Source organism: Coturnix japonica, chromosome 5 (genome assembly GCF_001577835.2).
Source record: "Coturnix japonica isolate 7356 chromosome 5, Coturnix japonica 2.1, whole genome shotgun sequence".
Lineage (NCBI taxonomy): Eukaryota > Metazoa > Chordata > Aves > Galliformes > Phasianidae > Coturnix > Coturnix japonica.
The window spans coordinates 1076821-1102432 of record NC_029520.1 but is presented as its reverse complement, the minus strand read 5'-3'; the positions used below and the strand labels follow the sequence as shown (position 1 = coordinate 1102432).

General features: G+C 38.2%; 1 protein-coding gene across 1 annotated transcript in view; it reads left to right on the top strand.

The window, feature by feature from the left end:
- LOC107314249 (leucine zipper protein 2-like) overlaps positions 1–25612 on the top strand; it is a 103511-nt gene that overhangs the window by 31710 nt on the left and 46189 nt on the right. Inside the window, exons 2-5 of the mRNA XM_015863321.2 lie at positions 18892–19009; positions 20002–20072; positions 20750–20831; positions 25167–25229. Coding sequence (XP_015718807.1) covers positions 18892–19009; positions 20002–20072; positions 20750–20831; positions 25167–25229 — 334 coding nt within the window. The remainder of the gene's footprint in view (positions 1–18891; positions 19010–20001; positions 20073–20749; positions 20832–25166; positions 25230–25612) is intronic.

Here is a 25612-nt window from a genome sequence, read left to right as displayed (position 1 = left end):
TGCATGCCTTTCTTGCCCCACTTGTATTTACTTATTTGTCTGTTAGACACAAGCAATGTAGGGTAGAGAGTTTCTTTTAATAGTATTTAGATAGTGCTTTAATTTAAGGACTTTTTTGATCCTCTGGTACTACATTATACATATAATTAACAGATAATAATTGAATTTTAGATAGTAAAGCAGAGAGAATTATCTGAGCTGTTAGTTTTTAGCAATGGAGCCTTTATCTTATTTTTGTGTATTAGAAACTATTCCTTGCCACCTGATTGTCTGCAAAGCTTGAATATAGGGAAAACAAAAGAAGTGAATGGCTTTAATCTCTAAATCTAGGAAATAACAATATATTTATCAACAGGGCACCACATTCCAAGGGTGCTTGTGCTAAATTTGTCCAATTAGGTTTTGCTTATCCTATGAGACAATATAAACATTGTTTATCTTAAATCAAAGGCAAGACATGCTTAAGCTGTAATTGAAATGGCTCCCACTATGAAAAAAGGGTAATTCATTGAGAGATTAAAACTCAGCTTAAGTTTTCAGCACATGGGGAATCTTCTCTTGTGTTTCACTATAATCAAAAGATTATCTTGAAAACTCTTTGACTTGCAGCATGAACTTGTTTTAGGTATATACTTGTTAGTTGCTAAGACTAATGGAAGAGTGTGTATCCTCGGAAGGATACCACGTATCTCTTGCATGGACAAACCAAGGTTGAGAAGTCTTGGTTCACAATGTTCTTCAAGTTAGAGTTTGCTGATGTGAGTAATAGTTATGCAATTTCATCCCCAGTCTGAAAACATCTGTGAAGACTGGAAGTAAAGATCAGCGCTCAGAGGAGCAGAGGGTGAAAGGAAACAGATGAAGATTGCTTAGAGTGCAGCTTCTTAGGGGATGAATAATTAGAGGATGAATAATTAATCAACAAGAAAAAAGCCTTCCTAAGAAAGTCATGATACTGTGAGAATAGTGCATCCAGACCAGACACTGCAGGTAGTAAAAATGGAGGAACTGAACTGCATTAGCTATCTGAAGAAGGCATCTAGGGAGAGAGTAAGGTTCTACTGATAACTCTTTTCAGAGAGTGAAAGTCAGTGGGCACACTGCATGTGCAGCTGAACAAGCCAGTGTATGAAATTATACTTGGCATCATATCATAAAACACGGGCAAGTCACTAAGATCAAGTATTGTTCATTTCAGATAGAGATTGTTGACTACTTTTTAGTCTTAACTGTACAATCTGTTAACAGTCTTCAGGACAATTATTGTTGAAGAATAGTGTTGGGTTTCTGCTATTATTTTTGTTCCTGTCATTTGGAACAAGAAAGAACAGGAATTTTATTATGTGTATCTTTGTAGCTTCTTTCATATTCTCTGAACTAACAGCTGTTGTTAGATCTCTTGGTACATGAAGCTCAGTCTATATTACTGGCTACTTCTCTTCTTGTTTCTGGCCATGGTTGAGTTTTGCTGCTGAGACATCTGTTGTTGATGAGCTTATCATTAACTGTGGCTGTGCTCAAGTATTACAGCAGGTGTTGGCGATCTGCAGTGATGAAGCAGCTTTACTTTCTTGGGGCAGTCTCCTTTGGATTTGGAGCACTGGGGAAGAAGTGTAAGTAGAATTTCCAGATCTTTATAATAGACTTAATTCTTTTATTTATTTATTCTTTTACCTTGGTAACTTCAAAAACTGAATTGGATATTGGGTAGTCTCAAGAAGCTCTAAAAACGAAAGGAACTCACAGCTTAGATCCTGAGGCTTACACATGTTACACGAACTGAAAACCACCATCTAAGATGATACTTCACCTACAAATGCAGTTTTATTTACGTGCTATATGGTCAGTTTTCTTAGTTTTATTAACACTCATTGTTCTTTGGTTTCTGAACTCCACCAGTTTTTTCTCTGAAATCGATACCATCACCTTTACTTAGTACTACTGGGATAATTTATGCTTTCATTTCAGACTGAAAGCAGCATTTCTAATTGTTCAGAAACTTGTAAAGCTACAATTATTTGTAGATGAGCTGTGTGTCTATTACATACAATGCTGCAAATGTTCATTTTTGTTCTTCATTATCTGTCAGCTCAAATTAACAGTCTGTTAGTATATCTTTGATAAATGCACAGTATTTAATGCAATGGGACAGTCTCTTAATTTGGGCACCTAGCGGGGTGTCAGCTGATATTTCCTTCAGCTGATTTAATTAGCAGAGTTCCATGTTAATCAGTTTGCAATTAAACTTTTCCAGAACTCTGTCAGTAACAAAGAATCGGACAAAAATTAGTATTAGCCTGGTGATAAAATGTAATTTGCATGTTTTTATTGTAAATGTGTTAAATGGTTGATGAATTATTTAACAGTAGGTGTCTGAAGCAGATTTACAGATTTTAATGAGCTCTCCTAATTTGACTTCCCACACTAAATTGTACTATTTTTTTTTTTGCATATTTATTAGTTGGGAAGGTTTCACTGGCAAAATATATTCATTGATATAGTATCTCATACTAATTATGGCCGTGTTCTTTTTATGAGCAACGATTTAATCACTCAGTGATGCAAAACAATTTCTTCCTGCAGATTATATTTATCTTTTTTTTTTTGGTGGGGGCATGGAAGAGATCTTAAAATATCTTCAAGTCCAATGCCCCTGCTAAACCAGGTTCCCTATGACAGGTCACGCAAGTGGGTGTCCAGATGGGTCTTGAGTTTCTCTATAGAAGGGGACTCTCTGGGACTCCTCTCTGGGCAGCCCATTCCAGTGCTCCATCACCCACTACACACCACTGAGAAGAGCCTGGCCTCATCCATTTGCCTTCACCTCCCTGTAGATGTTTATAAATGTTGTTTGGTTCCCCTCTCAGTGTTCTTTTACCCAGGCTGAACAGATTAAGGTTACTCTACCTTTCCTCATGAAGGAGATGCTCTAGGCCCTTTTTCTCCTTTGTGGCCTTCAACTGAACATCCCTGTCTTTTTTGAACTGGGGAGCCCAAAACTGGATGCTGTAGTATTAAGTGTGACCTCACCAGGCCAAAGTAGAAGGGAAGGATCACATCCCTTGACCTGCTGGCCAAGCTCATTTTAATTCCTATCAGAATAGGAATAACAAAGTAGCATGTGATTTCACTTTTTCATGAAAAGATGAAATATTGAGCTGATTTTTGGCAACACAGTGTAGCTTTCTCCACATCCACTTTGATATACCAGTTTAAGAAGGCAACATCTGAATTTGTCCAGCCAATATATTACAGTGTAAATTGGACTCAAGAAGTCAGCTGCGTTCTATTACTATTCTGTTCACAAAAGATGAGAAAAGAGATAAGTGAATGAAAAGAACTCATAGAAAGTTGCTGAAATAGATGAGAACAGAACCATGTTCCATCTGATTGTGATTATTACCTGTGCTCCACCTGCAGTAGCTTATGTTCCTCTTGCAATCATGGCAAGTACGTCATGCTGAAAGAGAGATGCTGATTAAGTTTTCTGCCTAATATTTGAAAGAATACAGCTAACAGTGTGCTAAAGCGGGATGTTGCAACAGATTAACCATATGCTTCTAATGTTACTGATCTGAGATTCGGTGTGAATTGTTTAATTGAAGATCTGAGCGTGGCATAGCTTACAGCCAGTCCACTCCAGTTAGGAAACTACATGTACAAGTGTACCAGAGCAGGCTTTTGATTTCTATAATGGACTGACTCTGCTTATATTTGTCTAAAATGTGAAGAAGTAGGCTAGGTGCCTACACAGGTGTCAAAATGGGATTATCTGTGTAGCTCATACATCTGCATCTGCTCAGGCTCCTTTGATTTCCTGGGGTGTACAGAAATCAAATGAGGAGTTTGCTTGCAAAGCAGTAGTGAGGATCAAAGTGAAGGAAATATTGCTGTTAAGATTTCCTGTCATCTCACACATTACTGTATCACTTGGGTGAACAGGCCTCCTCATTTAGGGTTTATAGGATTTATTTATCTGGCATGTGGTTGTTCTTAATTCAGTGTTACCTCCATGGTGAGCCACATTTCCTTGTTGGTTCCCATAGCCTTTGTCCATTTCCATAGTCTTTTTATTTTTCCTTTTGGTAGCCGAGCAGAAAAAGAGGTCTTGGATAGTAATAAATATATATAGTATTAATATTAAGAAATGCCTTAAAAATAGCTTATCTGTCTGAGTTTAGGCGGTATGAACAATTGTCTGAAAAGCAAAGAGTTCCTGTTTAGGACCTCAAGTGTAACCTATGGAGTCATAGAGGGGTTTCAGGAAGTATCTCCACACAATACACTGTGCCTCAAATTCTTCTCATTTCCTTGTTTCCTTGTCTGGATACATTGGACTTAATATTTTCTCATTGCATTTCCTGCCTTTTGCTATTTATGTGATTACTCATTTTGTCTATACGGGCTTTGCTCACAGACAGCATGGCATCTTCAGGGCAAAAGAGTGTAATTAATGGTGACCAGGCTAACAAACAGCACAGATTTCTGTATAAACTTTGAGATAAGTGAAAATCCATTTCAAAATGACTTTTTATTTCAGGAAGTTTTGCTCTTCAGAAATGTTTGTATGTGTAGCCTCCAGGATGAAATGCAAGCTGAATATGAAGCAGCACATGCTTCATGGAAGTGCTACAGGGGTTCTACAAAAAGCCAAAGGTGGTCTTGGCAATATGAGATAAATTAACAGGATGAAAGTGTTGAGTAGGATCAAAACAGTCTAGACATGGAGCCATTTTTCCTACATGCAGATCTGTTGTCCCATTCAGAGGTCACCAGTATTTCCTCTTTATCCTTGAATTTACTCTGGCTTATTCAGTTTGCTTGCAAGCCATGAGACAAAAAAGAAGTAAGATTCTGAATCCAGGATGCACAGAAAAAATAGTATTTATCAAAGATTGAAAATCTGAATTTCTGGGTAAATGTGCTCTTCTGCATTTGACAGACATGGGAAATAATGTGAAAAATGAATGGTTGGGATCCAGAACATAAAAAAATTCTATGGTAAATAGGAATCCAGTTCAATTCTGAGACAGCCAGTTTCATGACTACAGAATCTGCATCAGGCATGGAGAGGATGCTGGAAGCTTGCAATCTCTCCTTTGTTCTCTTCAGAATTTAGAATACATGCTGTGGTTTCTCTTATTCCTGTGCTCTGAAGATACTAACTATGTAGCAGAAGCCTGCGGGTTTGCTTTGAGTCATCACAGTTTGGTGGTTAAAATAGTTTTTTTGTTTGCCTATGTTATATACTGAATGAAAAAGTGGTACGATTAGTCACCCATACCAGTTCAGCTTTTTCCATGCCACTGGGTTTTCTCAGAGTCAGGCTTTTAGAAGAGCTCAAATCTATCTGTTCAGTAATGCTCAGTATCCAGCAGCTACAGTCGCAGATGAAGAAAGCTGCTGGGTACTGAAAACTAAAAGAAGCCCCAAATAACTGATGCTGGGAGTCATGTTGTGTTAGGGAGAAAAGAATGCTTCCTCCTGTGGTTGACTCACAGGCTCAACTACGAAGCCAATTGATTATATTCTTTCTCTAATTCTGCTCATAGAAAATAATGTTTAATTTCTTTTTTCAAAATCACAGAAGCATTAAGGTTGGAAAAGACCTCTAAGATCATCAAGTCCAACCAACCACCTACTAGCAAGATAGACTACTAAAACTTGTTCTTGAGTACGTCATCTACTCTTTCCTTGAACACCTCCAGGGACAGTGACTCTGTCACCTCTCTAGGCAGCCTGTTCCAATATCCGACCACTCTTTCCGAGGAGGAATTTCTCCTAATATCCAATTTGAACCTCCTCTGATGCATCTTAAAGCTGTTCCCTCTCATTCTATCCCTGTCACCTGGGAGAAGATGCTGATCCCCTCCTTGCCATGACTTCAGGGGTTGTAGAGAATGATGAGGTCTCCCATGACCCTCTTCCAGACTAGATCATCCCAGTGCCCTCAGTTGCTTCCTATAAGAACCATGTTCCAAAATGACTTGTTGCTTGTAAATCCTGAGCTGAAGTTCAGCTGTAAACATTTTCTTTTTTGATCCCCCAAGCCCCCCAAGTAACAGCAACAAAAGCATTTTATAATATTTACAATGCATTGCTGAGAATGTGTCCTTTTATTACAAAGTCACTGCTATAAATAGAGGATAATGGCTGGAAACGCCACACGTGTCTTTTTGGCTGTGTGTCTGTTGTGCTCGTAGCTTGCACATGAGAGAAAAACAGAGAAATGAAAAGGCTTGGTACCATCTATTTTTCACCTCTTTGTTTTAAAACAGCCTGTGCTGTGACTCAGAGTGCTCTGTGCAGAGATATGTCAGTTAGAGTGGTTTGATAGGGTATGCTTCTACACTTAACGATACCATCTTATCTTACTAATCTTTTTATCTTACTTGTCCAAATGTTGATGAGATCTAGGGCAGAATGAAATGCCATTTGTGCTAAATACAGGGCAGACTCCAAGCATTAGCTTCTCCATTTGTCTCCTCCAAATGACACCAGGAAATGACACAGAGGTTTTTCGCTCTCTCTAGTCTGTTTCATTAGTTCTGAATCTTCTCTATGAAGAAAGCTGCTTTACTTCTAGAGGGACAGGTAGGACATGTTGCATTCCAGTACCATGCTCTGTATTCTCAGCACTCCGGGCTGTATCTTTCTCTGCATAGCTGGGTACTGTGCTACCTGTATCTGGGAACTCATGGGAGCATTATGATGGGCTTTTCCCAGTAGTTTCCAACAGTAGGTTTAAAGCAAAGAATCTGCTTACTCAGCAGTATGCTCCCATTTTTAGCATTGCCACAATAATCTAACTGAACTGACTGAACTCAAGTATCCCAAAAACGCTTGAATCTCTATAAAAAAAATTCAATTTGAGTGTTTTTGGTGAAAATTAAAGGCTTTTTTTTTCAGGTGAGGTCAACACTTAACGTGTGTGACTTCCTTGCTTGAATGCTTTTGGGATCTGAGGTTTTGATGGTTTTTTTCTTGTATGCACCATTCTGTCCTTACAATATTTAGCTGCTGACCCAGAACAATCACATCTGGAATGGCTCATTGCACTAGTATGGGTGTCCTGGTTTGCCCTCTGTTGATTTTTTTCTATTACGCTTCACCTGCTGTTTTCTGGAGGAGACAACAGCTCTTGTTTCAGTTTGAAATAAATCAGAGAAAAATCAGCTGTGTATTTTGTGCCCAGCATGAATGCGTTCTATATGAAAAGGAAAGAAAGGTGTAAGAGGGAATGGTCTGATTGGGTTGGAAAATGGTCAGGTGCAAGGCTTTATCTCAACAGTTATCTTTTTCAATATTTTCAGCTCTTCTGAATCTGGGTCTATAGTAAAAAAAAAAAAAAAAAAGAACCTGTGTCTATTGTAGGTCATATGGAAACATAGCAAAAACTACTCCAGAGGTCATATGTAAGGTAGATAAGGCATGTGTTGGAAGAAAGACAATTCTGCCATGCTTGGTCAAGCAGTATATTTCTCTGTTCTGAGATAAAGCAGTAGTTAAGCACACCTCAGATGACAAATGACTGTACAGATCTCATCTAGAGAATAGATGGTTGTAATAATATTCTTTTATACCATGTGGTGTTAAATGTTGAAAAAAAGTAATGGTAACTATAGAAAAGGAACCAGTACGTCCTGAAAAGGGGCTTTTGTTTTATATGATACAGTGGGAAGAAAAAACCTCTACACCATGAATTACTCAGAAAACTTGGATCTTTTGTTTTATACTGAATGGTTTTGTTTGTGATTTATTTTCATTCGTTTCTATTCAATAAAATGAAAGGAGTCAAAACCAAATGAGGATATGGAAACTTCCTTGCATCTGTGGCTAATGGTTTTTATACATGACAGCATTGGCTGAAGCTCTTGAGATTTGTAAGCTCAAAGTATATGTAACTGCAGGCTGATTAAAGGAGTGGTGTATATGTGCACAGTGCATTAGTGTGTCACATCAGTGATTGTATTAGTACCTCTGAAATCACATCATGTACAACTTGACATAAATCTGGCACTGATAAATGCAGAGCCAGACCTTGCCTTACAGAAATTCAGAGCTGTTGACATGAATTTGGGTATTTTTATGATAAAATCAATGGGCAGCTTGCTGGAGGTCTTCACACTGCATTAGCGTAAGTATTCACGTAGTGTTCAGGAAGTGTACTTTGTGGTGCTTTTCCACGCATGTATTAAAATTCCTTGAGGATATTTGAAACCATTATAATCAGCTGCACACGCTCCACATACAGAAGATTTTCTCCTCCCTGATCCAATTACATTACTAAAATGCTGTTTAAGAGACTGAGTACCATGCATCAAGATGAGAGGAGGGTTGGACTAGATGACCTGAGTGGTCTTTTTCAACCCTAATGATTCTATGGACTGAGTTCAGCACTAGATGTCTGGATTTGGACATAATAACAGGGTTTAGGTTTGTTTTAGTTTGGAGTTTGTTTGCTTGTTCGTTTGTTTGTTTTTCCTCTGCTTGATGAGTTTGAATAGCAAGGGTGACATTTGCGAAGAGCAGCATGCTTTCCTTAGGCTGTTTGCCAAAGAGTGTCTAGGAAGAAGAGACAAAGCAGACCTCTGTCAAGGTACCCTGGAAGTATTTAGTGTTGCTTTTGTCTAGCAAGCAAAGTCAGTTAAAACGTGCAAAAAGCTTCTGACTGTTATGAAGGAAGCGATCCATTTTAAGTAGGTGAAAATGTGTGAAAATAGTACAAGTTATCTGAAGGATGGTATAACTGTAATAGTTATTGTAGCCATGTAATAAAGGAGTGTTATTGTTTGAATGATATAGAATTATTCAAAAATACTGTTTTAACACAGTGTGCCTATTACAGCTGATAACTGCAGGCAGTTATATGAATATAGTTGGCTGATATCCACATTAACATATGCTGCTGATGGAAAATCACTTCTAAATGACCCAAATCTGACATTTCTTTATAGCTTTGCTTCTGTCAAGTGTTTCAGGAAGATTAACATATCCTTTATTAACTAGAGTCATCTTCAAGTGGGAGAAGAGCCAAAGATTTTTTCAGCTTTCTCTGCAAAATTGCTTTCTTCCTCTAGGTCAGAAAATATTTCTGTCCAGATTTCAAGAAATAATCTAACAACCTAAACTTTACTGTTACGTTTGTATTGTTTATTTACTTACTCAACTATTCAATTGCTTTCTGTGTCACTATCACTATTTTTATTTGTTTTATTGTGCTTATATCCTGATTCCTTTGCTTGCCTTGTTTTTAATACAAGTGAATGTCGGCTCTAAATCTCCTCATGTCAATAAGATTCATCTGCATTGTGCAAGAAACTGATTTTCTGCTGCATTAGCAATAGAGAACTAAAGTACTGTAAGCCTCTTTAATGAAAGTTTATCTGTGTGGTTCAAAAATGCATAAAAATGCAGTGATTCCAAGTCTTAGAAGTGAGGAATTGCTAAAGGAAGTGAATGTTTCATTACATACTTTGCAACGTGAAGCAAGCTGGCCAAACTAGATATATTTTACTCTGAATAAATATGGTCACTTCTTGTAGTGCAGGAAATGCACTTAGAAAATATTGATAATATTTTCTGAAATTTACTTGAATATAATTAACCAACATCTTGTTATAAGCACCTTATAGTTGCTGACCTGTATTAGTGAGCAAAAATAATTCCTGCGTAGTCAGTTTAAAGGGCTGAAATAGGACTCCATCTCGTTTTAGTCAGCGTTAAAAAGTTGGGCTGTGTGCATCTTTTAGTACCGCATCTGACAGCTGCCAAATTGTGATTGCTTCCCCAAGAGAGCCCTGAACACTTGAATAGGAGCTATGAATCTCGAGTATTTGCATTTACTGCCTCCAGCTCACATGCGCTGCTATGTCTTGTTGGTAGTATTTTCTATTTCTGGCTCTTTTTCCTAATAAATTTAGGATATTCTTATCCAAAGTTTTGTCTGCCCTTTCTAACTAAGTCTTTCTCTGAATATTAATGTTATTTATCTGATTGTGCATCAATTGCATTTTGGGTTATCTTTCTAAGAAAAAAATATGTTACAATTTTCATCCAGATCTCACAGTCACTCTGGATACTTTGATTTAGGGAGTGGAAGGATTTAGTAGCATGCTTCAATTCTTAGATGAGCAAGAAATGAATCTGGACAATTGCAAGTCAGCTATTCTTCAAAAAAAAATAGCTGAATGTGTTAAAAGCTGTTGATCCCTTTTGTGTTTGCAGTGACTGTCACTAAGTTACCACTGTACTGATGCTGATTATGAGTGTTATATATGTATTTACACATCAGGAAATGTTCATTAATTTGGTAAATTTTTAATCAGTAAAATAATCACAGAATCATAGATTGGGTTGGGTTGGGTTGGGTTGGGTTGGAAGGTACCTTTAAGATCATCTGTTTCCAACCCCCTACTACAGATGGGGGACTCCTCCCTCTAGACCAGGTTGCTCAAAGCTCCATCCAGCCTGGCCTTGAATGCTTCTGGGGAGGGATCATTCACAATCTCTCTGGGCAACCTGTTCCAGTGCCTCACCACCCTCACAATGAAGAATTTCTTCGTAATACCTAGTCTAAATCTACCTACATCTACTCCAAATCTACCCAATATATATCTCCAGGATGTAGTTATACCCTGAATCTACAGCTGAATGGTACTTATAGGTAATAATAAAACAATTATGGAGCTCAAGTGTCACCTTGTAGTCTTCTCTAAATCTCTATCTGAAAGGCCCAGATATTTCTGTATTCTTATTAACATAAGAGAATACCATCTTGTCACCGTGTATGAGATGATCCATGATAGCCAAAAAGTAGCTGTCAGTGGTTCAATGTCCAGATGGAGGCCAGTCAAGAGCAATGTCTCCTGGGTGTCCATGTTCCCTAGTGCTCTTCAGCATCTTTAACAGTGTCATCAGTTGCACCCTCTATAAGTTTGTTGATGACACCAAGCTGAGTGGTGTATTTGGCACACAGTAGGAAGAAGGGATGCCTTCCAGAGTGACCTGGACACGTGAGAATCTTAACGAGAATCCACAAGACCAAATGCAAGGTATTGTCCTGGGATTGAGACAGCAGCATGTTCCTGCACCCAAGGAGGACAACTGCATCTTGGGCTGCATCAACAGAGCAGTGGCAGTAGGGAGAGGGAGGGCACTATCATGTCTTGGTGAGTCCCAACTGGAGTGCTGTGTCCCCCAGTACAGGAAGGATATGGAGCTGTCAGAGCAGTTCCAGAGGAGAGTTATTTAGCTTGAAGAAGATCATGGGGAGGCATCATTGCTGCCTTCCAGTACTTGAAGGGAGCTTACAAGCAGGAAGTGAACAGACCTTCTACATGATTTGATAATTATAGGACAAGGGGGGGATGGCTTTAAAATAAAAGAGAGGAGATTTAGGTTACGTGTTAGGAACCAACTGTTTACACAGAGGGTGGTGAGGCCCTGGCAAAGGCCAGCATGAATGCCCCATCCTTGAAGGTTCTCAAGGCCAGGTTGGATGGGTTCCTGGTGAGCCTGATCTAGTGGCTGGCATTGGAACTAGGTGATCTCTAAGGTATCCTCCAACCGAGGCTATTCTATGGTAAGTGGAGATTCCAGAGTCTCTGCTGATTATCCAGGTTTTCCTAATTCAGACTTCAAGCCAAAATAACCCCAACAACAACAAAAGAAGAGAAAAAACCCAATAACTCACTACCGAAAAAGCCCTGGTGGTACCAGGTAACAATGAGTGCTGTAGAAATGAAAAAGTACCTTTGAGAGCTGTAGAAATGAAAAGGCAACTTCAAGGTCAAGCTTTCAGTTCTATTTCTGATTCAATTTATTTACTTAACCTGAAGAGAACTCGTGGGTTGTAAGACATTTGACTTCTAATGTGATTCTTGAAAGAGGTGATACATTCAGACTTGTACAAATACATTCAATATAAAGGGCAGGTGTCAAAAAGCTTTTGTGCTATATAATGATATCAGGTGTAAGAAGAAAAATGCTGAGTTCAAATCTAAGATCCTTGTACACTTAAATGACTAAATGGTGAATATTCTTGAAATCAACAGCCTTTTCAGGTGTCTTCTTTCAAGGTGTCTTTCTGGAAGCTTTTTAATTTCCATAATGAAACTAGAATGTGAGAAGTGATGCTCAAAAATATGGGCAAAAAGTGTAAGTATTTCAGCTTTTTTTTCCATTCAATGTATGCAATTCTTTCATATTTGTTATGTGTTTTTTCTGTTGTTGCATTGTAGGAACTCTTTTTGTACTGGGGAAGATCCGTAATGATAGGATCGTACAACTGTTTGAGTTCGAAGGAACCTTAAAAAATTATCTGGTTCATCTAGTGATAGGACATGGGGGAATGGAGGGAGGGGAGGAAAGTAAGGAAAAATTCTTTACTCAGAGGGTGGTGAGGTCCTGGTACAGGCTGCACAAAGAGTTTGTGGATGCTCCAGTCCTAGAGATGCCCAAGGCAAGGCTGGATGTGGCTCTGGGCAGCCTGATTTGATATGGTGGCTGTATTTTGGCTGGGTGTGTATGTAGGCACATACATAGAAAGGATTTCACTTTCTGCCACATACTGTTACTTTCTTGGCTTCATGTTGATAGGTGTGTCAGGTGGAAGGGAAAATCGGTGTGAAAATGCAGCTGTTGTTTTCTGATATTGTTTGAACTGTTCACTGGGGAGAGAATGAAGGATGGATGATGGAATTACCAGGAAGTCAGTGCACCAGATCTTGCTGTTAGCACAAATCACGAGGTGGGATTTGTTAACTGCAACTTTCAACCTGAAAGTAATAAATCCTTTCTCCTGTCTAGTAATGCCAGCAAATAGTTCAGTATGATTAAAATCCTTCTTTTATATTTGCATTAGTTACACATCTGGTATAAATACAGCAAGGCAAAATATGTTGCTTTAAAAAGGAATGGGCTTGTCCTTGGTAAGTGATCTTGTATTGTAATTCCCCTTGAGAAAACTGTTCACTAATTCAGGTAGAAGCCAAATCAATAAACCCCTTGAATTGCTGCTGGGATATATAGGCTGCACTCATTTTCTAACCTTCTTGGCAAGTGTAGCGACAAATAGAAGCACCTCCTTTACAGCTTCCTGAAAGACTGACTACTGTTCATCACTCTGATTGTGGGAATTTGTACTTAATCTCTGTTAAAGCTTGGATTGTTTCTCGCTGTCAGAGCACCCTTCTGTACTGCATCCAAGTGCAGTAGGAAAGGTGTGTAAAGCCAAGTGCTTACACTAGGGAGATATGATTTTCCTCAGGCCTCTCTCAGAGTTATTTGAGGTTATTATTGAACCGAAGTGCATTTTCACCCTCAACTCTTGACTTCTTTCTGTTATATTAATTTTATGTGGGGGGGAAAAGTCATCTGGATGAAACTGGACATGTCAGGTGCTCCAGTAGTTATTTGCAGACTGGAAGTTGGACAACGTGTTTGTGTCAGTATTCTAATAACCTGGGAAATCTCTCCAGCAGAAGTATCATTTGTATCATTTCAGCTCTGTTGCAGTACTAGGACCTTTATTATTATTATTGTGGAAGTCACATTAAAATTATGATTAAGGAGAATTCCATGTATTCATATCTGGCTGAGTTCTGACTGAGCAAAAATAGGCTGCAAATAGATTGAAAGAACCTCTTCTTTTTGGGAGGTGAGAAATGATGCTCACCTTACTAATCCAACCTCCTTAGTTTGCACATATGGTAAATTTCAGGCACGTTCACGTGCCATTCTCTGAAACAAACCTTTGATCTCACAAAGCGCACTGACAAAGAAGTTTGCTTCATGGTATTTGCTTCCACTGATCCTGAAAATCTTTGCAGTGGAAATGTCATTCAAAGCACATGGGTAATGAGAGGAGAAACGTGCTTGTTGTTCACAGCTGTTCTGTGACAGTTAGAAACTCTGAGCAGGTTCAGTTCACAGAGCCTTTGATGTAGCTGAAGATGTGCTTATATCACTGGGAGCCTGATAAAAATAAGAACTTCAAGGTGAGGTAAGAGGTACATTTTGTACCATCTACAAGATATCCTAGATGCTGGCTACTGATGGAGCCTTATGTTGAGGGAAGAGCTAGTGTTTGAGATTAGGAAGTGAGATGGGCGTTTGCTTTCAGTGTGTGCTTTATATGTGTGTGTGTGTGTAAATATATATATATATATAAAGCTGTATTTTAGAAATACGAAAGGATTTTCTCAGCAGCAAACACAGATTTGCATGAAACTTGCAAAGAACTTGTGAAAAAAATTTTGTGACATATACTGCTCTTTAGCACTTGATTTGTATTCCATAACTGGTGAGTTTAGCTGTTCGCCCTCTTTCCTTTTCCTGTGTACTTCTCATTATGATTCAAAAGATTAGAGTCAGAACTGTCAGGAACATTTATATTTGCACTTAATAATGCTTTGCATTCTAATTTATCTCTTGACCTTTGAAAACCTCTCTGATAGCTGTAGTTCCCTCAGTCTCACTAAAAAGCCAAGGAAGGGAAAAGTTGTAAACGTGGTGATAATGCTTCTAGGGTTTCCAAACTCACTTAATGATGAAGCTGAGCATGGATACACCAACTGTTGGTTTGGTGTATCCATGCAGGTTCTTCAGGTTTTCATTCCTTGCTGAAGGAGCATCATGAACTTGCTTTGGACAAGAGTTGGGTGTATGTAGCAAGCAATTGGTGAGCAAGCAGTGAGCCTTGGTGTAGGCTACTGGGTGTATATGTGGCTTGGAGTGTGATAATTATCCTGTTGCAGCCTCTTCCATGCTCAGTCCTCTTTAGTGTCTGGTTTCCTGGTGTTCCTTTTCACCTTGTGGCACTCTGTTCACTAGGGACTTTTATGCTAAAGAAAATCTGATTGACTCCAGATTTGGGATCATTCTGTTCCAGAAAAATGCATGTTATAGCAGCAACACCAATGAGTTCAGCAGTTCTCAACAGCTTTATGAGCAAATAGTTCCTACACAAAACAGGATTTTCTGGATTTTGAAGAAACAAGGCTGAAGTATTCAAGTCAAGAGCTGCAGAGTGCATGATCCTGTGGTTTATACAAGCACACAACATAGCAGTGTTTTGAGATGATGATATTTTCACAGTGGACTGAACAAAGTTAAAGATGGCTTTATACTACAAAGACAAATTTAATGTGAAATTGTTCAAAGTTGCCTTTTCTGGCAGAAAATGAGCTATACAATTGCTTCTGTCTCTTCTGTTTAAAGTTGTGTTGCCACTAGTAATAGGTTGAAGAGCACATGCAGAGACAGATCTGCTGATGGAATTGCTGAGCAGGTGACTTATTCATTATAAGGAGATAGAGTTTAAACAACAAAACAAGGTTTACCACAGCAAGACTACCCCTGGACCCACAGATAGTTTGCTGTGAATCTAAAACAGATTAAGTGTTGCCCTGGGTAAGACTGGAAGTATTAGGAGACTAAAGATGCAATGCCATAACAGCCAACTGAAATGAGAAATTGTCAACCAGTGTCTGGGAACCAAGATAAGAAGTTTGATGTACTTCCATTATGATGTGGCTTTCATAACTATCTGTGTACAGAAGTTGCTTTTATGTGATGTATTGTCTCTTTCGGACAGATGTGTGCTTGCTCTGCTAGCACTCGTAGCCAGTAAGTAGAGAATTTAACATGGTGCACAGACAGAAATATTAACCTGACTTTATTGTCAGAGTTGTTGGGAAAATAAGTATTTTCTGTTATCTGCTTAAGTCTACTGCATGTATTGTGCATTTAAGGATAGTAACATTGAGGTCACAGTCAAAGGTTTTAGATTTGCAGTAGAAAACAAAGGCAGACACAGTGTTGTGGATATGAATGATGAAGAATCTCATACTGAAAAATAGTGGTGTTACCTATCAAAAAGAGAGAGGTTTTAGTGTGAATGTATTTCCTATTGAAGTCCAAATCACATAGAACTGATGCGAAAGGCAAAGTCTTCATACAGAAAACAAGTCTATATTTATGCAGTCCGTATTTGAATAGTTGTGAAGAGCATAATAGCTTTCAGAAGGTTTATGTGCCTGCTCCTTATTACAGTTGTATGAATTCAGTGAGGGTTTATTGCTCTAGGTAAAGTTATTTGAGTGTGGAATCACTCACAACATTTTGTGCTGCCCTTCCTCATGATGTTAACTCTGTTTTCATCACCTGTGCAGTTTAAAGTTGTTTTTTCTCCTGTGGGTTGTCATTCTCAATATCAGACTAAACACACCAAGTCAACTCGGTGTTGCATTTCCTGGATCCTTGTTTCTAAGCCAACTACAAGTTTTCAGTCTCTTTTTGCTCCTTTGGTGGGAACTGGCAGTTGTGTGCTTTCTCTTGGTGGCTCATGGATTCTACAGAGCTAGATCTGCCAAAGAGAAGCCAGTTGGTTTTATTGTGTTTATAGTGCGTGCATTAACAAGTCAGAGAAAGTGGATGCAAAGGGACTTGACTAAGGACCTTGACACCATACTTGTGCGTGATTCTCAGAGGGTAGAGGAGCAACATTCCAATCAAATATTTCATACACAAACTGTGGAAGCCAGGTAAATAAAAATGTTCCTTGTTTCCCCCCAGTTTTTACCATGTTCCTTTTACTATAATTTATTTTCTTCAGCCTGAGACGGTGTTTAGATAATGCCTGAATACAAAATATATTATGGAAATGCCATTTGAGTGTGCAAAGTGGCAGACTGTATTTCAGCAAGGGCTTATCTGCTGTTCAGCGTAAAGCCTATATGAATTTTTCCCACGTCAACTAATTAAGAATTGACTGAAATCGGATAAATTTAGTTGAAGCTGAAGCTAGATGCTATTGTATTCTATTCATACTGTATTATGTGTATTACCTATTGCATGTTTTATTTAGATAACCAGATCATTCTGTTTCTTGGTTGTTATTAACCTCCCTTCCCCCAAACATCACAATCAAAAATGCTCATATTTATAAAGACAAAAGGCAATGATGTAATGCTGTATTGTATACATGTATATACATATATGTGTGTGTGTGTGTGTGTATATATATATATATATATATATATACTTAGGCGATGGAAAAATGGTCCCTTTGGGAGCCTGTAAATGCTCCAACTATAATGGAATAATTTGGGCAGGAATGGGTTAGGGAGAAGGTCTTGTGCAGGTCTTTAATTGGAAGTGATTATTTTAGACAGTGTTACCTCTTGGACAGATTGTTTAATGCAAGGTTTTACTTGAAACAAAAGCATGACAGTTCAACAGCAAAAGGTCAATACATGCATTGTGCTGCTTAAGGAGGAATGGAAGTGGTAACTTTACTGAAACTGCCTTATTATCCCTCAGCAGGAGGAAGTTCCTGCTTGACCTCTGTTTGCTATCAAATTAAAATGAGGGTGTTCTACAAAACTCATTAAACTGGTTTTATATAATGCTTCCTGAGGCACTGAAGTGAGGCAACTTTCCTGCAATGGTGTATTCCTTGTTAAAAAGTCAGATAGCTGGGGAAGTCATGAAAACTGTCAGTGTTTCTACATAAAACTTAATACTGGAGATTTCATTTTCACTGCATGCAACTAGAATGCCAGTATTTATCAAGTGTTCTTGCAGTAGCTAGGTTTAATTCATATAGCAGTATATTCTGTCTATTTCAGTTTGAAGTGAACATTACCTCCTTATGTGGATTCCCTGTGTGTTCATAAAGTCATTCTCAGAAAACCTGCAGTTTTTCCAGTTCTTCTGTAGATGAGGGTAATACAAATGGTATGAAATCCGCCACCCAGAGATGTGCTGGATGCCCCATCCCTGGAGACTATCAAGCCAAGGCTGGATCAGGCTCTGGGCAACCTGATCTAGTTGTGGATGTCCCTGTTCATTGCAGGGTAATTGGACTAAATGACCTTTAAAGGTCACTTCAAACTCTAAGGATTCAATGATTCTATCTGATCATAAAATAGTATCTCTGTGTTGCAGGCTTGAAGTTTGTTATTCCCTTTATAAACAGACAGTAAAAACAAACAACAACAAAAAAAGGTTTCTACTGCACTTGTAGGGGAAAATGGATGCTCCAGCTTGCTGGTAAGTCTTCCTCAAGGCAATGAGTGATGTAGTTACTGGTGTTACTGGACCTAACAAGGAAGGATTTGTTTAGGAAGTAAAGGCTGGGGGCAGCTTGGGTTGTAGTGACCACGAGATGGTGGAGTTCAAGATCTTGAGTGGAAGAAGCAAAGCAAAAAGTAGGATTGCTACCCTGGATTTTAGGAAAGCCAACTTTGATCTTTTCTGGGACCTACTTGGAGTTATCCCATGCATCAGGGTGTTAGAAGGTAAGGGGGCCTGTGAGAGCTAGTCAGCATTTAAACAGCTCTTCTTCTAAGCTCTGGATCAGCGTGTCCCTGTGAGCAAGAAATCAGGAAAGGGTGGCAGGAGACCTGTGTGGATGAGCAAGGAGCTCATGCACAAACTCAAAGGGAAGAAGAAGGTCCATGAAATGTGGAAAAAGGGTCTGACCACTTGGGAAGAATATAGAAATGTTGTCAGGGCCTGCAGGGATGTGATGAGGAAGGCTAAAGCCCATCTTGAATTGAATCTGGCAAAATTGATAAAGGATAAAGAAAAGGTTTTTTTAAAGTTTGTTAACAGTAAAGTGAACACTAGGAAGAATGTGGGTCCCCTACTAAGTGGAGGGTTGTTCTGATTTGTATACTCAGATGCAGCACATCACTTTGGCATTCAAAGCATCTCTTGACCTGTATTAGGAGAAAACAGCTGTTGTATACCTTTCCACATTCCAGTTTGGAACCTGTAGATACTGAATAGTTCTAATTAACTAAATCTGGGCAATCTAATTCTGTTTTCAAGTTCATTGAAGAATGTTTTGAGAGGATCTCATGCTTTTGTTTTCTGTGTTAGGCAGGGCTATGAAGAACTGGAGAGACAGCTGAAGGAAGTCTTCAAGGAAAGGAGCAATATTCTTCATCAACTGCTGAAGACTTCTAAAGAACTCGAGGGAATTAAAGTAAACCTCCAGGTAAGGTTATGTGTGGGTTTCTGGTGTCTGGAGTTTTTTATACTGGTGTCTATTTACTGCTAATAAATGGTTGATTTTAGAGCATGCAAATAGTTTTGTTTACCTTGCATTGAGTGTAAAAGGGATGGTCTCAAGGAAAACATAATCTAAAAAATTCAAAACCAATACAAAACAAGAAAGCAAGCATGCAAATAAAAAGAAGAAACAAAACAAAAAAAAGAATAAGCTGCCTTAATGGAGTCCACACACAATTAACCTGACAGCTGCTATGAAAGGATTTCCTTTGTTGTTGTAGGCCACATCTTTGCTGAAGAGTTGCACCTGTGCAGCCTAGTGCAGCTGCTTACTTCACTCTGCAGACATGCAGCCTACACCAACTGACTGGATTTACTGCAGGGGATTACTTTACAAGTTTAACTGACAGTGTTAGAAGAGCAGGCAGCTAGGCATCCAGGGCTGATGAAGTAAGGAGGTTTTCTGGGTATCATGGGTTGGTTGAAAGGATGATAGTCAGATTAACTCTGTGGTCATATCAGCTCCTTAGAGTGAGAAGTAGAGATCTTGCTCTGGATCCTATACTGAAATCATCAGATCATCACTTAAGAGCATGCCTGTCTGCCTGATACTGCTTGTCAGTCCTAGTGAAGGCTCAGTTTTGGTTGAGGTTTTTGGTATTGCATACCATTTTAAAGGATGGTATTATCCAGCCATTGCGTATGTACCATTATATTGATGTAAGCTAGGCAGGAAAAATATAAGGTAGTACTCAGAAAAATCATATCAATCTATTTTACATGATCAGATGCAACCTAGTGCTCGCTGCAAAATTACGTGTACAGTTAGCAGTGCTGAATTATGGCAAAAAGCATAGTCAGGGTGTTCCTCCTTTTCTCACCAGTGGCAATTTGTTTTACAAAACAGTTCCCAATCACTGATTTCACAAATGAGCAGCATTCAAGATCTCTTTGGTAACTGATTTTTTCCTTTATCAGTCTTTGAAAAGTGATGAAGCATCAGCCAGAAGTGATGTGCAGAAACTTCTTGAACTGGGACAAAAGCAAAGGTAAGAACATACTTTTTCCCTTTCCCTTCACTTTTTAGACTGAAAGCAGCGATACTAGAAAAAACCATCCTTCCTTTTGCCTTAAATTAGAAGCAATCTTGTAGCTTGGAGTCTTCTGATCCTAACAGCAACAGTAAAATCAAGGCAAGGAATGCTATATTGTGAACAGCTTTTGAAACATGTGAGACATATGAGCTGATATTGGACATCAGTCGGGATATCTGTTAAGAAAAGAAATAATTGGATTTCTCCCATACGTTTAGATATGAAACTTCCTATAATATATATAATTTCCTGATATCTTGCTTAAATCTCACCTTGAAGTCTCTTAATTTCTACCCAAAAGCAAATGTGGACTTCTAAGTGTATCAGCCACTAAGCATTCTGCACAACAGTAACTCCCAGAGCCCAACCCTGGAGCAATACAGCATGCAGCAAGCAACCAAGTAACCTTCACCCTCCTGTATAAAATAAAAGGCTTTTACTACAGGCTCCCAGAAAATGCAGACAAATCTTTGTGTTGTGCTGGCACTGTAGTTCATGAGGTCCTTTTAATTTTATTGGCAAGACACTTAGTGGTAAATACAACATATCTGTCACTCTTCTCTTGAAACAGAAGAATGATTTGGTAATGGACGCTTGGGATGAAGTTTGTGTTTTGGTTTTTCAATGCCTAGGGAAGAAATGAAATCCCTTCAGGAGGCCTTTCAAAAGCAGCTTAATGAGGCGGCTGAGGAGGCAGAAAAGCAGCAAGCTACTGTGAGTGAGTCTGTCCCTCTTCCATTATTTTTTTTTTTTGTATTGTTTTGATTCCCTTAGATTTCAGATAGACATTAGTACTCATGTTCAGATAAAAGGAGGTGGATAAAATCGCTATGTTCCAGAAAATAAAGATGTTTGTTTTCACTAGTTTCTGTTGGATTCAGGTGTGTATCCAGCATCTTGAAGGTTTGGGCCTAAGTCCTTATGACTTATGAGGCTACCTTTCTTGGATCTCTTGTCTCATCTATCCCAGAGTAAGCTGTCATACTGCCATTAACTTTTTCTCTAGATTCCTTCCAATTTTCAGCAAGAAAATAAGAGAAAGCTAAATCTTGGCAACACTAGATATCCTTATCACTATAGGAAGGTATAAATTCAAGGCACAAACATCCAAATGTTGTTATTGCAGGGGGGGAAAAAAAATCATTCTTTGTTTAGTTCTTGGATGTAAACATAAAAATTGGTCCAGCATTGTTCAGTCATAATCTTATAACATGAATATTGCTGAGCATTAATCAACTAGATAATTTGTAGAGATTTATTTAAACCTCGATTTCTCTGTGATTCTAAACAGGTTTTGTGGACCAGACTGACCCAGAGTGTGTAGTCGTGACATCTAAACTACGTGCTGGGTGCTTAAAGTAGGATACTACACCACAGTTATGTTCCCCCACAATATATAATTTCTGGATTGATAGTACTTGTAGGCTTCTCTAGAGAATAAAAACCCTCATCTGTTCTTGAGGGGAAATAAATAAGTGAGCAGTATTCTGACCAAAGCTAAGAATGAGGTATATTTTGAATCTTATTCAATAATTTGAGCAGAGTGTGTATTCTTTCTTCTTTCTTCTTTTAAAATGTTTTGGACTTTTGACACTTATGTTGCTTGGAAATAAAAGATTGGAGCCTGTTCCTCTCTATTACGTATTTAAAACGTGCTATTTCAAAGTTGTCTTTAATGGTCTTTTTCCAGATGCACTGATACATTCTCATCAGCTATGGTGGCACACCAAATTCTAGCCCTACAAATTAAATGTAAATTTAAATAGCATGTAGACATGCTATTTAATTTTTACATTACTGTTTGTTACTCAAGATTATCTTGGCTGTGGTAAAATAAGTAACAGCCGAGGTGAACAGATTATTGGCTCTATTCTTTGCCATACAACACTGTTTTTTGTTTTTTTACCTTGAGGAACTGTGCTTTGCAGAAGTTCAGCCCCTACTATAGTGCTTTTGGGAGAGCACAAATCCATTACAGAAAATTAAACAAGAAATGAACAGCAACAACCCCCCACCCCCCCTGAGTTTATAATAGAACTTAAAGTAGAGGGCTGTCATCTGGTTAGACAGAGAAATGGAATTCTTGAACTGTATTCTAAAAGCTGCCAATATTAGGGTACTAAATTGGCCACTGATTTTAAGGAAAGCTGTGCTGGGTCTTTGATTTGTGAGGGCAAAATGCATATGTTCACCAGCAATGAGAATGAACAAATATTCCAAAAGTGCTTTGGGGTCAGTTTATTAAAGTTCTTCAACATTAGAGAAGCCAAGAACATTAGGACAGCTAAAAGTTTGCTGTTCTGTGGATTTACTGAGGTACTGGTAGGGCTTGGTGGACAACTCATGAAGCTGTTTTGAGGCTCGAAGGAGAGATTTGGTCTTGAGGAGACAAAAGTCATTGCTGTCCTTAACAGTTCCAGTCATGCTGAGGTCAGGCAGCAGAACTATGAATTATTTGTTATTATTAGTCTGTCAAAAAGCATATCTAAAATAAAGTCTGTTAGGAGTACTATACTGGATTTAAGCGTACAGCTAGTATATAAAACATCCATGGAGATATAGGACAATCAGGAATAACATGCTGTCTCCTTTAGCCATCAGTAAAAGTTGGTAGAGCCTTTCAGACCTAAATACCAAAGTAGTAGTAGTAGGTTGTTCTGCAGTGATTTATTTTTATGTGAAAAGGAACCAGTATTAAAGCTGTTTCCCATTAATTTCAATCACAGTGTATAGAACCTGCTGGACTGTTCTGGAGTAAAGAATGAAAATGAAATGACAAATGATCACAGAAACAGAGGGGATGGGAAAATAAACAGGGGAAAGCAGGGGATAGGGATATGTAGGCTAAGTTTAGACTGCCTTTTTCATCTTATTCCTGCTGCTGTTTTATATCACACTAACACTTTTTAGAAAGACACGGTGATGGAATTGTTTGACAGCTTAATTATTGTATCATTTGTCAAAATAGAGGAGAAAATACATCTGTGTTAAATCCTTTTTCCTAGTTGCTCAGTTCTTGCTATGAAAACTTAGGATTAAGTAACTCACTGTGTGTGACTTGTTAAAAATTAGGCAGAAATGATGTGGTTAACTGGTTATCAGTAGGACGTTCTAAGTAATAAAACAGAAATAGAACTTGCAGGATTGAATTCTGAGAAATCTACTGCCAGATCTCGTATCACCACTAGCTCATAAAAAGATGGGATGTTCATTTCACTCCAAAATATAACATATGCTACTAGTTCTTATGACAAAGTCATACATGTCTCTATGACAAAAATGTCTTTTCATAAATTTATAACTTACAATCAGAAGTTGAGTTCACCTAAGGAATCCTAGCAGGCAAAAACTATGTTTAGCTTTACTTTCATAAATATTGATCAGGCTGTAGATTATTCTATTATTTTCTCAAGAGATAGAATATTTCCCGTGTTTATAGCTTCCTATTCTCTTGGCTTACAGAATCAGTTCCTGTGGTGTAACTTGAAAATTAGACTATGAAAATTAATACCGAGTATGTTAGAGCTAATGGATATTAACAGTGATATTACAGACATGCTAGTAAGGGTATTTCAGTCCCATGTTAATCATTCCTGCCTTAGTCCTAAGCAATGTAAAAGGTGTCTGGAGGTAAGCAAATAAGTGTACAGCTCAGCTTTGACTGTGAAGTAATGACTTTATGTTGGTATTACTCCATCCTTCCTCTGTGGTGAATAACTAACTATTGTCTGTCTCTTAGAATTAGATTGCAGCCATCTGCTAAAGCATTCTGTAATTTCAGTGGGGGAAAATTTAATTTCAATGTTTCAAGGTCACATTCTGCAGTTGAGTAAAGGCTACTGGATGGAACCTGTTGCCTTTAATAAACGTAATGAGCTCTGAAGCACACAAAGCTCTGCATACCTTAAATGTCTGTCTCCAGGAGACAGAAGCAGTGTCCTTGCTTAATATTGTAGAGTTCAGCCTTAGAACACCAATAGATTTTCATTATGTGTTTTCATAATTACATCTAGGTAGTAACTAAAGAAAGCCAACACTAGGAAAGAGCTGAATGTCAAACAAGAGCAAAAAGTGAGTTGAAAGTGGGAAAGAGGTTGAGGAGAACTCAAAAGCCCGTTACTGAGCCTATTCATCCTTTGTTATGTACACATAGATGGTATTTCCCTTTTCCAAATCATTAGAAAAGACCTGTGAAGCATTTCAAAAGTTCTGTTACATGTGTCAGTTGGTAGTAATCTCACATACCCCATACTGACTCTTCTTTCTTAGGTGATAGTGTTCTCTGGCTTCTGTTTTGGTATTGAGAGTGATGCCAAGCCCAGTAATGGCTTCTAAATTACTGACATCTACCTACTTGAATATTTACATGACTGAACAGCGTATCATGCAGATTCACTGTCATTTTTGATCCTCATGGCGTTCAGATCATTCTGTCAGTATGTTCATCAGGTCAGAATGTTCAACTGTCTTTTTTTGCTCACTGATTTCCTTCCAGATATCTGTGGGAAAACTCCGTCCTAAAACAAACTTAGATTTGTAAAAATATATATTTTAAACTGCTTAATAAACTAAGATTGAGAGTTCTAACTTCCAAGATAAATCTTTGAAATAAATAAGGATCAAAGAGCAGATTGAGCTACTTCCACATATAAATTACACTGACGGAGATTATGGATCTGTTCTCATTAGGACCAATGACTGTTAGAAGCCTATGGTTAAATAAATCCTTAGTTCTTTGAAGATTCCCATGGACTTGGTTACAAAGAACACTATATTTACAAGTACAAAAGTCAAATGAGGGGTTTTATGTGTAGTGATTTTCTTCTCTCAATTCTAAGCTTCCCAATAAATATCATGGTATCCACCTGTAGGTTAATAAGGAAATACAAAGTGATGACCTATACAACAATAGCTGTATGGTTTAACAGCAATCGTTTCCCAAGATTATTAAGGTTATTAAGCTATGAATAAGGTTAAAAGGAAAAAAAAATGAGTTTAAGATGGTGTTTAGCTGCATTCAGAAACTCAGTATTTTTATTCAACTTGTAGATTAATTTTTTGAAGACAGAAATGGAAAGGAAAAGCAAAATGATCCGTGCCCTCCAAAATGAGGTAAGAGGGGAGTACTGAAGTGCAACAGTATTACCTGTGACAATGGTGATAACAAGTGCTATTCTGTTAGAGCACATGAGCCTGCCTCACTTCTCACTGCAATTGCGGAGTTCAAGGATGCATCCTTGTCTATGCCCTGTAGTGTATGCTTATATACTGTTTAATTGTTCTAGGTTGCTAATTGTTCCAAACTCAGCCCAAGAAAATCCACGAGAAGGGAAAACAAAAAGCATCTGTATAGCTTCTTATATTCATTGTTAGCACTGAGGGATCTCTAGGTACTACTCTACAAGAAGGTAATGATTTGTCTTAAGGAGCTTTTAAAATGCTTGGTGAATGCATAAAGGCTCAGGGGAAATATTTAGGTATATTCATAATGATCA